Genomic DNA, 19147 nt, shown 5'->3' with positions numbered 1-19147 from the left:
TAGTGGAGTGGTACAGAATAAGTTATATAGGAAGGAGACCACTGCTGATAATTTTCTTGGAGGTTCTAGTTCATCCAGGGCAGAACCCTGGCCATATTACCATTACCGTGAGGGAAGTTTGTTAGGGTCAAATATGTTACTGAAAAAAAGAATCTGAATTAATTTTAAAACTTAATACAATGCAACTTTTTGTTCTTAATAATGAACTAAACTGGAGAATACTGATTGGCTAACCATTTCATTATGAGATAGTTTAGAGAATTTAGATACCAAATCGTTTATTTGTTTTTAGAGTTCTTGAAGGCATGCAAATGAACTATTAGACCAAAGCAAAATTTTTATTTTCTTGGCCAGTAAATGGTGGTTTCTTTTTAAAGTTTGTTTTCAGTTATTAAGTGATATATGTATATGTATATATATACTTATATAGGTTTACTATGACGTTAGCGAACAGCAGGCAGTTGAGAGTGAAATTGTCGAAGTGCAGTTTTGTTACACAACATCGAAGGAGTAATGTAGTTCGAGTATTTGAGTTCAAACTTTTGACTGGAGATTGGGGTTCAGTGAGGAACAGGGAATTAACCCATTTCCTCACTGTAGTATGATCTTGGTGTTGGCATATATAATTTGTAGGAGTGTGGGGGTACACAGGGGCTTGTCCCCTTCAAAATAGTAAAATGTATGTGCCATTGACTGTAGAGTGTCACTGTTCTTTATGTTACATAGCATGGGTGACTGATGTCACCCCTTGCTATGTCGAAAACATTGAACTACGGGTGTCAATGTATTCTATTTTGAATTTGCTGGTTGTTCGATGTTGCAGTTTTCTGCATTTCAAGTCGATATTGAGGCTGGTCGATGAATGCAGTTTCATGATTTCAGTAGTAAACCATATATCTATCTATCTATATATTATATATATATATATATATACACACACACACACACACACACACACACACACACACGTGTATATATATATATATATATATATATATATATATATATATATATATATATATATGCATTTTTTTTTTTGTAATGTGTGTATGTGTTTGTGTAATTTACCTACACATACAAAAATATAACAAGTAAATCAACACTGGAACACACTGGAATGTGTATGAGTACAATAGGTTTGAAAAGGTGCCTGTTTTGATTTTTTTTTTTATTAAGAGTGGCTAATCATTAAACTAGTGTATTTGCACATTCTGTGTGAGTGTAAGTTCTCGATACAAGGAATTTTGGAGCACATTTTAAAAAATGAAATGGTACTGTTCCTGTTTGTAGCTGTCATACTGACATAGGGATTGAATCACTTTACCAAAGTGGTATTCACGGAGTTCACTGATATTCACTGAACAGAGTTAAGAAAAAGCTGTCTTCATGGTCCAGCTTCATGCATAGGTTTGGGAGGTGGGAATAGCACAGCGCAGCTCTGTCTACCTTGCAGAAAACACTGTGGTATACTATATGCAAAATATGGTCATCTGTTAAGAAGACTACATTTATTGGGTTAACTTTGTTAATATGAGAGCGGATAAATCTTGCCTTAATTAATTTGGCAGGTTGGTCAATTATTTTATAATTTGATGTTTTACAATATTTAAATGCCAAGTTGCTTCTTTGCTTTTTAGATGATGTGCCCACCCCTTCTTCTGAAGGATTGCTACAGCATATGGCTGGCTACAACCCTCAGTTCCCTCCAGGATGAGCACACCCCTCTTCCCTGCCAGTTCTATCAAATTCCCAAGCTGCTAATCAAATGTGGGCTGCCAGGACCATAGTCAGGGCTGTACCCCACTCTATGCCACTGGGGCTGACTGTTCTGTTTGATAACTAGTGCAATATGTTTAGTAAAGATATTAAAGTAGCTGATTGCCTTTTACATTTGTGTGAGTACCAAGTTAGTGGTGTTGAACATTTAGGTGTGAAAGAAATGACTTGTGTTGTAAAAGATGAGTATTTTGAAAATGAGAGAGAATCAGCTCAAGGATAGTTCTTAGGCTTAGAGTTCAACACCCAGAGAAGCCGAAAAGGTATATAGACTGAATGTCAATGAGACTGCCATCATCCTAAAGTTAGTATAAACTGAGTTATAAAATTTGACAGGAATTTTGTTGCCTATATGAAAAGCTTTTGAGTTACTTCTATATTGGATGCCAAAATACTACATGACCAACAGCTGGTGATGGAGCCAGTTAGGCAGATTATAGGAGAAACTCAGGAAAAAGCTTACAGTAGTTACATGACTATAAATTAGAATGGAAGTTATGAAATTAAGATTCTACTGTATTTTGTAGGGTGAAAAAAATGATTTGTTGTACTGTGTAAGAGTTAAAACTGCAGAATGGACTATATTTGTCATTACATGAAATGGAGGCCAGGTATGGAAACCACAGACTAATACTGAAAAAAAAATGAACATAAACCTTAGATACTTAAAAAAAAAACAAAAAAAAAAACAGTAAATATACAAAATGAACATACAAGCCTCCTCCATCTCTGTGTTTAGCACTTTTTATAGACTTCTTTAGAACCTAGCTTATTTTCCTGATGCTTTAAAGATATTTTGAAATGAGAAAGTGTTAATATTTGATAATCCTGATGAAGTGATTGGGAAATAAAGGAACTGCCAGTGGGACTAATGCAACTGCATGTGAAACAAAAGAAGAACGGCATTAGTGAATTGAAAGACAATGATGCAGTGGAAGAAATAGAAGACAAATAGGAGGAAAGGTCATGTTCAGCTAAGAAGACTCCTGTTTGTAGCAGCAATCCATGGGACAAAATAACTGGATAGACTGGAGAGGGTGGCACAAACTTGAAATTTAATTTAAAAGAAAATATGTAATTATATTGCAAATATATCAAATGAGGCTAAATAATAAAGAGAGAGAAAGTGTTGTTACCATCCCAGTTTTGGTTGAGCAAATTCATTTAAGATGTACTCTTTAACAGCCTTTTGTTATTACGTTTTTCCTCCTAGTTTGGGCAAGGTAAGGTGTTTTCACGTGGTATGGTTTTACTTTATTATGAGTATGGTTTTACTTTATTATGATGTTTGAATGTTAAATAAATATGAATAAACAGAAACTTTTTAAGAAAGTTTGTTTTGTATACTTTTATTTTGAAAAAGGTTGCAAAAGTACTTGGTGGAGTTTAACTATTTATGTGTAGCAGCATTGTAATATGAAAGCTAACATACTAATTTCATGATAAAAGCTGCATAGTATTAAAAGAGATTATCTTGAAAAAATTTGTATCAGGAGGGACCTTTATTTTTGAAGGCTCATATTTTAATGTACCAAAAAGAAAATGTTTTACTTGCTTTTCCTTTTATTCTGAAAGCAAGTTACACCTGTATGTGGCGATTTTACACCAGGTACATGTAGGGTTATTGCACTGTATGGAAATTTAAGTATTTAGTTTGATATGAAAACTATGAACAATACAAATTAATTATTGGCATATGAATCACAAGCTTAATTTGTGATTGGAATGATTTTATCTCAAGAAGTAGGGGTGGTAAATGTTATTGTGCTATAGTTCCTATAATTAATCAATATCCATATTGTTATTAAGTCTGCAATATATGGTGATGTTTTACTAATGATAATAAAGAGCTGCTCTAAAGATGTTTGCAATATAATGTAAGTTAGAGAAGTAGTTAATATATTGGGAGGGTAGATGGAATTTAAATAAAAAGGATTTATTAACACCTCCTTATCTCTTTTGTTCTTGCTGGGATGCTGATGGGAGATGGAGAGGAAGAATATGGAAAAACGGGCAAAGGCACTATTGGTTGATTATTGTATAAAGAGTATACAATTAATTGGTGGGAAAAAAGTAATGATTATAAGGAAGGAGCATCCTGGTTTAGTATGGGAGAAAAGCAAATAATGGGTAAAGTTTGCCTGTTTAGTTGGTAGAGAATTTTTGGCAAAAGTAGGAAAGAAGTATCATTAACTAGGTGGTTATGTTATGATAGCTAACAGTTTATCAAAGATAAAGCACTTTTTTTGCTCTGTTCCTAATCCAACTATTGAACTTACCCCACCCCCCAAGAGACAACCCTACAGTTAATTTGTTCCCTTGGTATGAAGGCTGAGCATACTTGGAGTATCACACACAAGGAGGATTGTTTTCTTTTCTTTAAGCAGGAACTCCCTGTGCATGTTCATTAGTGTCCAAGGGTTGGCATATTGTGGACCATTCTGGTGCATGCCAAATTCCGTGTGGCATGGTTAGTTGACTCTGCCCCAGTAGACAAGCATCTCCATGTGACACCCAGTCATCATTAGGGATTCTGTGATAAAAACTGTGCTCACACCACACACTCCACCCCTCTCCCCAAAGAAAATTAACCAGGATTAATTCAACGCACATCTTAGCAGCTAGTCAAACTCAGGTCACTTTCTTCGTAGCCAGGGCGTTATCCCTCTGTGTCAAAATGGCTGGTAAAGGTGAGAGGTAGTTAAAGAAAAACAAATAATGGGCACACATGGATGATGTAATTAAGGTAAGAGAGAGGTTATTAAGTTATCCATTTTTTTAGTTTGGCCTGATGGGAATAAAGAAATGGTGTAAGCAAATTATTGTTCAAAGTATGATGTTATATAATTGATCAGACACAGGCTAGAATATGACAGAGGTTAGTAAATCTAAGATAGTGTTAAAGTTCTTAATACAGATTTATCCAGTTTTCGCTAAGGTGGAGAAAATAAAGTTATTAATATGGAGTTATCCAGCTTTCATTTTTGCCTGATTGGAGTTAAGAAATGGTGTTACCAAATTACGGTTTAAACTGTGATGTTATCAAAATAGTTGGACTCAGTCTGGAATACCTATGAACAGATAATGTTAATTTGCCCTGAGCATATACTGCTGCACAGATTATATGGGAGAAGCTATTAGCTCTCTATATATGGGCTACACTGTCCACACTTATTGCTAAGGCCTTGAATTTCCCGTGCAGATATTATGTTTAACTTAACATTATTCCTGACCTTCTGCATTGGATGTCCAACTGACTCATTGACAGAACTCATATAGTAAGGGTTACTACTATCTCTTCTATCTCTTCTGCACAAAAATATGTCACCAGTGGATCTCTCAAAGGTTCTGTCCTGGGCTTCTGTACTCTTTGACATCTGATTTTTTTATCTTAAAGCAGGTGTTGTAGAGCTAAGGCTTAGAAACTTTGCCAATGACTGCAAACTGGGTGTTACCATAAAGTCCTCTAAAGACATGCACATTCTCTAAAAAGGACTTATTTGAACTAATACCTAGTATACTGACAATGGGCTTAAACTTAATGTAAAAAAATGTAGTATGGTTTTATTCAGCAAGGAAGAATTCTCCACTTCATACCATATCAACGAGTCTCCCATTAAAATAAAATTTTTCATCAGGGATCCTAGCTACTTTTATTGACTACAAGCTATCTTTTGAGCATTTTGTGTCTGTTGTAGTCAGAAAATCCTTCTACCTAACCCCATTAATCTTCAAAGGCGTATCTTTTAGGTGCTAGTCTGTATGTACTCATCACAAAATACAACACCCCTCCTGCACGTACCTCTCTAAGCTTCTCATCCAAACTGAAATGCCTCAAAGATATCTGATCAAGAAAGTTCATGGTTTAAACTCACCAAGCCATGCTTTATTGATTAAATTCCTGCTTACAATATTCTGTCTCATAAAGGTTCTTAGGTGGTGATCTGTGCCTGCTCTTCTGAAGCATGTGGGACTCCACCCTGCTTGATCTTCTACACCCACATAAAGTAAATAGTACTAGAAACACTTGACCTAAAAACTTTAACCTTCACTGAGATATAAACAAAACATGCTGGTGCAACATATACCTAACTCAGTGAACCCCTTACACATCAAGGAATGTGACACACTGGCAACATTCAAAACTACTCTGGATGATTGGATGGGCAGCAGTAAATTCACTCATGGAGTACATGGCATTGCACTCCTCAACAGGGGAGAAAACACATGCAGATATTCTTGGGCTTAGCTGGCTGGGGTTCTCCATGGCTTTCTGGACTGCATGCCTACTATATACCCTATAAACGTGTTATGGTTGACGCATCAGTAGAAGCTGTTAAAACTGAAGATTGAATTTTAAGGTACTATTGCAGCCACTTGTAAATATCTTCTGTTGTCCTATGATAGCAAAAGAAATTGTTATTATTAAAAAAAATAATTATCTACATGGATTGAACTGTAAAACATGCAAATTTCCTGCATACACTAGCCAAACTCATCATGTTGCAAAAATGTTCATGCCCTGTTGTAATGCCAGTGGTACCTGTTGTGCTGTGATGTCAGAATGACAGTACTAAAAGGTTAAGGATGGTATTAGTTTCAGCATGAAACAAACTATGTATTATATTCTAAGCTAACAGTGCAAACAGGGTAATTTATACCACAATTTGTAGTCATTATGGCAGCATTATCACGTTCAAGGACTGCAGCTCATTTTAGATACAAAGGAGACATTTTTGCATGAAGATTAGCACAAAGGTGTTTGATGCTCATCATTGCTAACACTAATATGTGAATGCACCAACACAGTGAATATTCAAACTCAGTTTGTTTTTGGAGGGGTTCCCTCCTTGCACCATTGACAATGGGGAAGGGGGTGTGCTCCTTACATCCTTGGGTGCTCATATAAATTAATATATTGAGATTGCTATGCCTCTGAATAAGAGGAATTTGCCAAGAGACTGAATTCTCAGGATTAGCAAGCACACCATTGCAGTTACACCTTAGTATATGCACTACTGAATGAACAGTTATATACTGATCTTCTGTCTTTCTCCCAGGAGATATACACGTTTTGCACTAGTGTAGTCTGGATGTCCTATTATAACCACAAATACTAAGATCCATCAGAGTTTCACATAAGTAACTGAATCATATCAGTAATGCTCATATTACGTGAACTCATGCCATATTATACAATCAGCTTCTATTGTTTTATTAACATTTATTATTTTGGTTGCAGGTCTTGGTGAGATTCATTATCAACTGACAGGACAACCCTGGCATGTAGCCTTAAGTAACAAGTCAGCCTTTGTGGACTTTCTTTATCCCAGCTTTGGGAGCATGGAAAATGTTTCCATCACACTGCTAGACACCAGCACAAACCAAACACTTGCAAAAAAATGGCTTCCAGTGAATGAGTCACAAGGCACCGTTGAGTTTGAATGTATTTATTTTAGACAAGCTGGGGAGTATCAGTTTTGGATGACCATTGACGCACAGCTCGATAATGACACACAATGGTCAACTGATGTACTGCAGGTAAATTGGCCAGAGTTTAACATGGAGGTGAATGCCAGTACCAATCAGAGTACATTTCAGACCTGCGTTTTTACAAATGAATATGTATGTCCATTTGGAGAGAACCCACCTGTGTTTTACCTTACTGTTACATATATAAACATGCATAAAGCTGGCACTAACAAAGTACTAAAGCAGGTCAGTAAAGATATTTCCATCACAAAAGCTCAGTGTCTAGAATTCCAGTGCCCTCCTTTCGATCAGCAAGTACTACTCAATTTATCATTGTCTAGCTTTACAAATTCCATCCTACTGTCAAGGGGTCCATTGTCTTTTGCTGTGTCTTCTCAATACAAACTACATTTCGGGACTACAGATGGAGTACACTGCACATCTGTGATGGAAGTTTATATTAATACTCCTCCATGTATTTATTTGGAAGGGAGAGTCACTGTTTACAAAGGAGATGGACGGACTCCTGTTCATACATCAGTAATCTTGTTAAATGGCGGTAGTAATAAAACTGAATTTAGCTGCTCTGTGTTTGAGCCTGGGAAAAACAGATACTGTTTCAGATTTGTTGGGGGCATGGTGTCTAGTCTCACTTCACCCAGAGCATATGACTGTACTGAAATCCAGAGAGAAACAGGTTAGTATATGCATGCTACCTACACTGTTGCATTCTTGAAATAATATATTATAGTAACTGCGCTGTATATAAAAACATTAGTCAGTGCTTTAGTAAACTTTGAAATTAAAATTATACACAATTCAGTGCATGGATGCTGTCAGGATATGGTAACTGTTTTCTCTTTACACCTATTGAACACTTTACACCTACCAAACAACTTTCTGCATGTCCTTACAGACAATATAGAGTTCTTTTTTTATTTTACAGGTTTTGGTATTCTTCGAGTGTTGCAGGCTATAGGTGTATATGTAGTCACTCATTTTTTGCCTGTACATTTAAATGTATTTTCTCAAATAACACATTTGTAGCTGCTGTGATTATGACATTGATTTTAAAATACAATAAATAATATGCAAATTGCAACTGACAATAACATTGGTGTATTTATTTAATTTATCTTAACATTTGTTAACTGGGTAAGTGGGTTGGCCCACTGACTCGCTTTAGCTATAATCACAGCCAGGAGTAGGTACATGAAGGTGTATTTGCAAACATTATGATGTTTTTCAAAATATTAAGTTCAAAGATATAACAAAGTTTTCACTGTCGACACAAAATTAGAGTTACAAATATACAGATATTATCAAAGGGAAAAGGTAATAGCATCCTGAAATTATACAGATGTAATAAAGTATGGCGTGAAGATTATTATTATTAAGGGACAGAGTAATGAAAGACAGTATAGCATTTGCATTTTGCTAAGGTACTTAATTAATGCTTATTGGAAATTAAGTGGAGTGGAGATATCCCTAATGTCATGCAGGTGAATTTCTACATGTCAAGAAAACGTTTGATGAAAGCTCTTTAACCCGAGGAAGGTACAACGAGGAAGAGGACTTTGTAAGGTGGTATGTAATCTGACAAGGTAATTGTGTGAAGGTATTCTTTTTTCAATTTTGGTGCTAGTAACAGTGGAAAGGAATCCAGAAAGTTGAATCTACAAAGAAGTGTAGTATAAAGGAAAGCAGATGTTTCTGTAACAATAAATGATTTGTAGTTGACAATAAGAGTACAGTAGTGAGTTTGTATTTATATATTTACAAGACTGATATAGTAACACATCTTATTTAGAGGATTTTATAGTGTTATGGCAGCTCTGTAGAGTGAAAATGGAAAGGGCATATTCTGATTTGGAAATTAAGGTATTTTTTTCAGTTTTATCATACCTAGTTTCTGGAATTGATAGGTTTTCCAAAATCCATAATATTCTTAGTTATCTGGGGACAAAATCAGAGGTCTAGTTGTTTGGGGAAAATAAAAGACTAGGTTCTAGAAAGACATTTGTAAAATTCAGTAGGAGTAACAGAGTTCCCTCGAAGACTCTAGAATACCAGGGAAGGTTTGTTAATATTTACTGAGGAGCATCAAAGTTCAATGATATTGTTTTGGAAGCATTTATAGCTAGTTTGCTATCCATGAATCGCTGAAACATGTTATTAAGTTAGCCTAAAGGAGTGTTTGCACACTATGGCTATCAATGGAACATTTGAGGAGGAGAAGGCTTTTGGCTCAGAGTATTATTTTGAATTTGAGAATACTAACAGAAATATGATAAACATACAAGGAGAATAAAACAGGTCCTAGAATATAGCTTTGTGGCACACCAGTCAGTGAAACAGCAGCGGGAGGAGAAAGAAAGTTACTGAAGGAGGCTTGAAAAGTTTGATCTAGGGCACTCCCCCAGTCCCATCTCTTTACCGCATTCTACCTAATAAATCCTTTCTGCACTTGCTTTTAGTCCTTTTTAATTTAATTACATTTTTGCAAACTGTGTGTGGACTAATATTGCTACATACTCAAGTGTGCCAGCTTGCACTGCATGTGAATTGTTTTTACTACTGTTTTTGCTACTTTTCTGAAAAAAAAAAATATATCTGCTTTTACTGTATTTGTGTTTCTTCCTACTTTATTTTGCTTTTGCGTCATCTTAAAAGTACTCAATTGTATTTATTACTGCTTGGTGTATCTCATTCTAAGCCTTTTTGTTTAAGCACTTGGGCTTCAGGCCAGTTGTTTTACATTAAGAAGGTTTGTGGTCTGCACTGTGGTGGCAGAACAAGTAGCTTACATCCTTCTAAGTTGGGAACTGCTGATTGAGGGCTCAGTGTCTGTTATTCTAAAAGTGTATTAATTCTGGTTTAAGCACTTGGGCTTCAGGTCAGTTATTTTATATTAAAAGGGTTCGTGGTCTGCACTCTTGTGGGAGGAGAGGCTGGACTCTGCCCTTCTGAGCTGGGAATTTCTGGTTAAAGGCTTATAGTGCCTGCATATATGAACTGCTTCTTACTGAAATTGGTACACCTTGTTTGCTGTAGCATAGACTAGATCCAGGCCTGCTGAATCTAGCTTTGTTTGTATAACTTGAGCACTAATCCAGGCATTCTTTAAAGTATTCAATTGTATTTATTACTGCTTGGTAGTAACTTGATTAAAGTGTAGCTATCATTCTAAGTCTTTTGGATTAAGCACTTGGGCTTCAGACCAGTTGTTTTACATTAGGAAGGTTTGTGGCCTGTACTGTGGTGGCAGGACAGGTAGCTTACATCCTTCTAAGTTGGGAACTGCTGATTGAGGGCTCAGTGTCTGTTATTCTAAAAGTTTATTAGTTCTGGTTTAAGCACTTGGGCTTCAGGCCAGTTATTTTACATTAAGAAGGTTCGCGGTCTGCACTCTTGTGGGAGGAGAGGCTGGACTCTGCCCTTCTGAACTGGGAATTTCTGGTTAAAGGCTTATAGTGCCTGCATATTTGAACTGTTTCTTACTGAAATTGGTACGCCTTGTTTGCTGTAGCATAGACTAGATCCAGGCCTGCTGAATCTAGCTTTGTTTGTATGCTTATTGTTTGTTTGCTTGTTATTTCCCTAAAATGCTAATTCCACCTAAAACGTGGCTTTTCAGCACTTCTGTGGATCCCTAGTGATATCTGCATTGCTTACTGTACTTATTTCCTTGTTTCACTTGAAAGAAAGTTCCTGTTTGTCGTTTTTGCATTTAAGTTACCTGTAACACATTGCATTTAAGTTACCTGGCACTTGCTCACTAAAGCAATTATATAAGTCAGCACTAAAATATTAAAAGCACTACACCCTCACAAACTCCCCTTGAGTACCTTGTTCCCCATTAGCCATTTTTTTTCAATTATAAAGGAATTCCCAATACTATTCTAGCATGTCCAAAGGTCAGTTGTCAATCTCCTCTCTGGTCCAGCTGGTGAATCTGGAAATCTTGAGGCAATGTTACAACTGCCTCATGTACACAGACAACCCTCTCCTCCTCCCAACAAATTCCAACACATGTGAGAGATGCAACCATATAGCCATACTGGAGGCTAAGCTCTCTCAACTCAGTACTGGCGAAACCAGTCAGGAGGAGAAGGAAACCACACTCACTACAATTCCAGTCTCACATAGACCTACCACGACAGCAAACCAAACACATAAACACACAAAATCATACTCAGAGGCTCTAAATAAAAATCTGCCTAAGCAGGAGAGACCTCCAAAGGAGACACCCAAGCAACTGCTACCCCAAAACAAAACACGTGCAACACATAGCTCACAAAGCCAGTGTGTCGAACAGTCACAGCCCTTAAGGCTAAACAACACACCTGATACACCTGTAATAGGTGACTCTATCGTCAGGCACACTGACGTCCCGCTCACCAGGCTAAACAAGGAGAAGGTCACGGTGAGCTGCCTGTTGGGCGCTAGGATCCACCACATAACACAAGCACTCAGGTCACTCCAAGGCAAGTACAAATATGACTCAGTCATTGTCCATGCTGGTGTGAATGACCTGAGACGTACCTCCCTGGACTACATAAAAAGAGACATAGGGGAGCTCTCTGAGCATGTAGCCCAGGCCGGTATGACCCTGACCTTGAGTAGCATCTTACCCTCACCAAGAATGATGCCACAATATGAAGACAAGATGATCAATTTCAACAATTGGCTTAAGTATTGGTGTCATTCAAAGGGAATCCAATGCCTGTCAGACTGGGATGACATGCTCGACAAGCTACGATGCTTCGCTAGGGATGGCTTGCATCTGTTACCCCTGGGCTTTCGGATATTGGCAAAGGCTCTTGCTACCCCCATAGTGCCTTTTTTAGGCAAGGCTCAAAAGACAAACCCACCTCCATAGGTATCACAAGGGATAAGAACCTAAGAGTAATGCTACTCAACGCCAGAAGTCTAAACCTCAAGATGCACGCACTCGAAACTCTCCTTAGCATGGAGAACATTGATATCTGTGCAGTAACAGAAACCTGGTTCAAGGCTCTCGAGAGCACCCCAGCACTACCAGGTTATACCTCATACCATGCTTTTCGGCCTCACTACTTGGACCAAACCACAAAAGGAGGGGGAGTATCAATATTCCTCAAAGATACCCACACCTCCAGGTTGGTGGCACAGCACGAAGCATCAGAGACTGTCCATGTGCAACTAACAGTGGGTAAAACTGCCTTCCAGTTTATAGCCTGCTACAGACCACCCTCCCAAACCCAGGAACCCCACTCGGCCTTCCTGAGAACACTGGAAAATAAGAAGGTCTCTCCAAACACCATTATATTGGGTGACTTCAACTACCCAAACATAGACTGGGAGCATTACTCTAGCTCCAACACCCTAGCCCAAAGGTTCCTAGAATTTATAAACTCAAATGCTATGGAGCAACTTGTTACCACTCCCACAAGAGGGGAAAACATACTGGACCTGATCATCACCAACATGGGGACTCTGTGCTCCAGACCAGAAGTGTATCCCTCATTGGTAAGATCAGACCATAAACTAATCTTACTGGATATTCACATCCCGACTCCACCCCCTGCCCTGAAAACAACAGTGAAAAACTTCTCTAAAGCAAATTTCACACTCCTCAAAACCGAAGTGGAATCCTTCAAAGCCCCCGGGCCTGTGGAAAATACGGCCCAGACCGCAGAATCCTTTATAACGCCTTCTATGAACACCTTCAGGAATACGTGAATCATGCAATCCCAAATAAAACCAAGACCTAATCCTCCAAAGGCAGCCATCCTGTCTGGTGGATCCCAGCCATAAACAAACTATACAATAGAAGGAGGAAGCTACTACATGATAGAGCAAAATCCGAAAAAGGGAAGGCATCTCTGATCAGTATTAGCAAAAAACTACGGGCACTCATAAAATCGTCTAAGGCTAGCTTAGAGAGAAAAATTGCACAGGACACTAAGGATAATCACAAGGCTTTCTTTAGTTATGTTAGGAACCTGGGTGGGAATTCCCAGATATGCTCAGAATTAGTCCAAAATGACAAAAAATACACCGAACCCACAGAAATTGCCAACATCCTAGCTGACAGGTTCAGCGGAAACTTCTCCCCCCCCCCACCAAAAGGGCAAATATCTATCCCAGCAGAGTGCTGCCCCCCTGACATCTCAGATGCTCAGGTAAGAGCTGCCCTCTCCAAAGCAAAAAACACATCATCAGTGGGACCAGACGGTGTCCCGGGCTGCGTCCTACATGAACTCCAAGAAGAGCTAAACCCAAACATAAAACTACTGTTCAATCTCAGCCTTACTACAGGATATGTACCCAAAGAGTGGCATACAGCAACAGTGGTCCCTCTCCACAAAGGTGGTGCCTCAGCGGATCCTGGAAACTATCGCCCCATAAGCCTGACTAGCTTGGTCTGCAAAGCTATGGAAAGGATCATCATGGACCTCATAAATAAAGATATTGGGGACCTAAAGACACTGGATCCTACCCAGTTTGGCTTTGTTAAGCAGATCCTGCCTCTTAAACCTGGTTGATTTCTTTGAAACAGTCACCAAGGCCATTGACGAGGGGAAGGTGGTCCACACAGCCTACCTGGATCTTGCAAAAGCCTTCGATACAATACCCCACTCGGGCATTATAGATAAGCTCACCAGCTTAAATATAAACCCCTATGTCACTAGATGGGTTGCAAACTGGCTCAAGGACAGAACCTACATGGTTAGAATTGCTGGAGCCATGTCAGACTCCAAACCAGTTACAAGTGGCATCCCACAAGGCTCAGTCCTGGGACCTCTCTTGTTCGGTATATATTTCTCGGAGGTACAGGCCAACACGGAATGACTGTGGCTGACCAAGTTCGCAGATGACTGCAAACTGGGTGCCATAATCGACTCTCCAGCCGACTCAAGCATCCTCCAAAAGGGCCTCATAGAAACAGACAACTGGTGCCAGAGCCATGGCCTCAAGCTAAACACCAAAAAGTGTATAGTCATCCCCTTTGGCAAAAACAAAGTGCTCACAAATTACCACATAGGTGGTAATCCATTAAGTACAGAAGAAGTAATTAGGGACCTGGGGACCCAAGCTGATGGCAATCTCTCATTTGAAAACCACGTGGCCAAAGTGGTTAGAAAAACATTTTATATAGCCCACCTAATCATGAAGGGATTCACATCTAGATCAGGGGAGGTCATCGTGCCTCTTTACTCATCCCTCATCAGGCCCATAATTGAGTACAATGCCCTTTTTGGGATGTACCTTACCAGACACCTGCAGCAACTGGAAAGACCCCAAAAGTACCTCACCAAGAGGATCCAAAGGGCTCAAACAGATGCCATATGCTGCCCGGTTAAAGAAACTCCAGCTCTACTCAGTGGCATACCGCCTGCTCAGAGGCGATCTGTGCCTGACATATAAAGCCATGTCCAACCCGGAATTAATGGACATGCTGCACCTCAGAAAATCCAAATCCCATCGAGCTACGTGCTCGAGAAACTTGAACCTCAGCACTGAAATAAATAGGACATGCTGGAGGGACAGATTCATAACCCAGAGGCTCCCTTCACTCTGGAATAAAATCCCAGTCCAGGTTAGGCAGAGTCCCTCATTGACTCTCTTTAAGAGGAATCTTGATGAGTGGATGGGAGATCGTAGGTTTACCCTGGATATCACTTCTGTGTCACTGTTAGACAGAGGCACAATATACAAACCTCGAAAAAGGGCATAGCAAAATTAATTTAAAATGGGTGGCGAAAGCCAAACACACTCTGGCTAGGCTTATAAATGCCCTAGGGCAGATAGCCTAGTATGAACCTATGAACCTATGAGATAATTTCTTAACCAGAGAAGGGGTTCAATGGAGAAGCCAAGATAAGAGAGGTACAAGAAAGTGAGGAGTGATCAACTAAAACAGATGTATTTTTATGCTCTACATAGATTGCTGTGATTAATACATGTTGTCAGAAAATGAAGGCAGTGGCTTGAAGGGAGACAGTCATAGTATCAAAACTAGTCCTAAAGCCATGTTGGCATTTACTGAAAATGTAGTATTTTGGCAGGAGTTGAAAGACTGGCAATTGTTCACTAGTGTTTAAAAAGGGAGGGAATTGGGCATTTGGGATAGGTGAAAGGTAATTGTTAATTTCTATTCCATTAGAATGGTACTAGTTAGTAGGATGGGGTTGTTGATATAAATTAGAGGGACGTAATCTAGGTGGATCCTTTTTTTAAGAATTTAGGATGCAGTAGAAGGTTGGAAATTGGGCTTTTAGTGGAGAATTTTGTGAGAATTTTTTAGACAAAATTAACTGTCACTAGGTTAAATTGAGAGAGTATTAGTGCAAGGCAATGGAAAAATATAATTAGATGGAAGGGAAACAGTGGATGAAAAGTTGTCTTTCAGGTTGTGGACCCCTTCTTGTTTTGTGAAAACTGCACCATTAGTGTTAAGAAGGAAGCTGGGTGCAGTTTTTTTTACCATGTACATTTTTATCTACCTTGAGTAGCAGTAAGTGAATTTATCTGTTTTAAGGCAATACATATGTCACATTTTAGGTGCTTAAGGTAGGTCAAAAAATGAAAACTCACTTTCCAAAGATGCTGTGCTTTGTGGCTTGTTTTCATCTTTGGTGATCCAAGAGCAATAAGATCCATGAAAATGTAATTTTTAATTGGAATAAAGAATATGGAAAAGGTATGAGAACAGAATAAAAAAGGAAATAATATTTTTATGTTTAATGAATATAAAGGGGGCCATTCAGTTTGAGTCTGAAGTTAGTAGAGAGCCTCTGTATAATAGAAAGCATGATAGTGAACATGGATCAGCGTTATTTATTTATTTATTTTTTTGAAGAGACCAACAACATAGCTTTGGATAGTAATAAAATAGAAGTCTGAAAGAATTTTAGTATTGATGAGGAAAGTTAATCAAAAGGATATCTAAGAAAGAATCACAAGTGGAAGAAAAGTCAGAATGAGTAGGATCTTGAATAAACCATGTTAGGTTAAAATGGATTAGATCTGCTTTAATTTGAATTTTGTTTGTTGAGCTAACTGAGGTTCAAGTCGCCAAACATGAATCGGGGTTAAGTTGTCCAAGGAAAGAACCATTCAAATAGAAGCAAGGTTTTAAGGTACAAGTTGGCTGATAAAGTGAGTTGATATAACATTTTTATGACTTCCTGTTGTAATTGTTGTAAACATTCCATTACAGTCTCTAATTCTGAGACTAAAGGGGCAATGGTAACATCATTTAATAATTTTTTAATTAAGGGCATAGTGTTTCCACTCATTTTAATGTTGGGTCTACCATTTCTATGACAGTAGTAGGAATTATGCATTAACTGTGTTAGGATATCCCCATCTTTTGGACAGATATGGCAAATATAACTTGCTGGTAGTGTACCAATCATGCCTGTAATGATTTTAATTATATTAATATTCTGCAACTAAAGTGTTACATTCTAAGTTTTTTTTTTAAATTTAGGAGTAATAGGAAGAATGATGGGAGAAATAATGTTATTTGGTCTGGGATTCATTTTACCATCTCCTATTAAAAGGGGTAGATTATGGGATAATCTTTGTAGAATACAAGGAGGTTTTATACGAGGACAGACATTTTGGGGGATATATTAATTACATAAAGGAGAGAAAATTGTATTATGTGAGGCAAAGAGATAGTTATACAGAGAATTAAGAGAATGAAGGATTGCAAGTAAATATGTGAGTAAGAAGAACATGTAGGAAGAGAACAGTAAATAAAGGATGATTAATTTATGTTTTTGTGGTACAATGTGGGGATGATCTATAATTCATAATGGAAAGAAGGGTAAGGATAAGATTAATAAAGGGGAAAGACAGAGAGGACAGTAAAACACTGAATATTTTATAGTGAAAATGAGGAATATAGTTAAGAGAAGAGAAAGTCTGAGGAACATGTTAGGTTTAAAGGGAGGAGTAGTTTAGAAGAAAAGAAAGGCTGTATTACCCAAGCAAAAATTGCTGCCAAACTCTCAGACAGATAATATTAGTAAAACCTTGCTATCATCAGTACCATAAACCTGTTATAAATAACCAAAAGTATGTTTGTTAGCCTATGACAAGAGACAGAGAGGTAGACAGTGAGAAGAAAAATCAGGAAAAAAAAACTAGAGGCGTTTTATTTATTATAGATCTGCTTTGCTGTTGCATAAAAATGGAAAAGGTTAGAAATAACAATGAAAGGCCTATCAGGGAGTAGAGAATAGATTACAGATGGTGTTCTTCCAGATGTTCTTTACTGTTACCAGAGCAGAGGAGGAGGAAAAGATTAGTAGAACCAAATGTATATGAAGTGTTTTAAATAATAGTGGTCATGAGCAATACGATACAGCACAGCAGAGTCAGTGAGTGAACAAGCAATAGTCTTTAACAAGCAGGAGTTTATCTTATGTGAACCAGCCTAAATGTATATGAGATCGAGTGATACACAGAGAAAACAGAAAAATATATGAGTACTGGAAATAATTTTAACATAAAATATGAAATAAAGGCTAAGTGACATAGTTATACATAATAATTTTATTTGAACCATACATATGTACAAAAGGTCAAGAATTAAGTTATTATATTCATATACTTTGACAGAAATAACTGTGATAAAGTTGACAATGAAAGTGAGGACCTGTGGAGGAGGGGTTAGGCTCAAAACTATGACTCTATCACAGGCAATCAACTGGCATGCACACACATTTTCAGATCAAGATTCAATCTTGCAGAAAAATCAGGCCAGATAAACTATTTCACTCTTCATCTTTGAATATATGGAACAACTAAAGACACTTTCTCCATAAATCTGACCAGGACAGCAAGCATATTTTAGGAAACTATGTAAAACGAGAGAAATAAAAGTCCAAATGTAACAAGTAATAATTGGAAAGATAAGATCAGTGGCTAAAAAGGCTTCCAGGCAAAAAAAATGATAATTTAGAGCTTATACTTAATGTAACAATAAGTGAGATAATTCTACTTTATAATTGTATTAGTGGTTTTTATAGTCTGGGAAATGTGTGTTTTGCTTTTTATTAAACACAATTAAAGTCACTGGAGTTTTACGGAAAAAAAAGGAAATGGCCTAACTTACTTTGCACAAGTTATTTTCTTTCAACGTGAAAATTATCTGGGGCAGGGTGCCACACCAGGAGGCTTAATAAAAAAACACAGAATTACCAGATGTATGCTGTAGTCTCACTGATGATTTTAGTTACAGGTTGTCACAGTACTGGTAGATGAATGACTTTTGTTCATAAATTTAATATTGTGCTACGTTTCATTGCAATGTATTAGACTGTGTGAGCCTACAAAGCATTTTAAAGGGACTTTCTGTGATGCAACAGTGGAGATGGTGTATATAATTTAGAGAAGGGGGAAGCAGAGTCCCATTACATGGGGGTACTTTGTGTTTTTAAGGGTTTTCAACTCATGGTTTTCAATATTCATAGTTCAGAAACCAGTGAGTCAAGGCTGAGTGCTTCAATCACTTGTATGTAAACCTCAATGAGGTGTGAATTCCAAGTTGGAGATCTGTAGAATAAGGAGATAATATGCGATATACAGTGCACCATACCTAACTCATTAGCAACAAAGTTATGTATCCCATATCTAATACCTGTCTCTTTGAATCAAAAGTTTGCTTATATATGGTGAGTTACTGGTTAAGATTATTTATTTATTTAACATTTATTTACCAGGAAAGTCCAACTTGGAATGAGCCAATTTTCAGCTGAGGCCCAGGGAGAAACACTCCAGATGCATGTGTTTTAACGGTGGAGGTAACCGGATCACCAGGAGGAAACCCACATGAACACAGCGAGGACATGCAGACACTGCACAGAGGGCACCAAAGCCAAGAATTACAACAGAGAAC

At 37.8% G+C, this 19147-nt stretch overlaps 1 protein-coding gene across 1 annotated transcript in view; it reads left to right on the top strand.

Annotated features, from left to right (window-relative positions):
• The window catches only part of THSD1 (thrombospondin type 1 domain containing 1), a 314447-nt gene that overhangs the window by 94874 nt on the left and 200426 nt on the right, over positions 1-19147 (top strand). Inside the window, exon 3 of the mRNA XM_044071662.1 lies at positions 7019-7945. Coding sequence (XP_043927597.1) covers positions 7019-7945 — 927 coding nt within the window. The remainder of the gene's footprint in view (positions 1-7018; positions 7946-19147) is intronic.

Source organism: Protopterus annectens, chromosome 5.part0 (assembly GCF_019279795.1).
Source record: "Protopterus annectens isolate FY-2018-M chromosome 5.part0, PAN1.0, whole genome shotgun sequence".
NCBI classification, from domain to species: Eukaryota; Metazoa; Chordata; order Ceratodontiformes; family Protopteridae; genus Protopterus; species Protopterus annectens.
The sequence above is the reverse complement of the archived record's forward strand: the minus strand, read 5'-3'. Positions and strand labels throughout refer to the sequence as shown.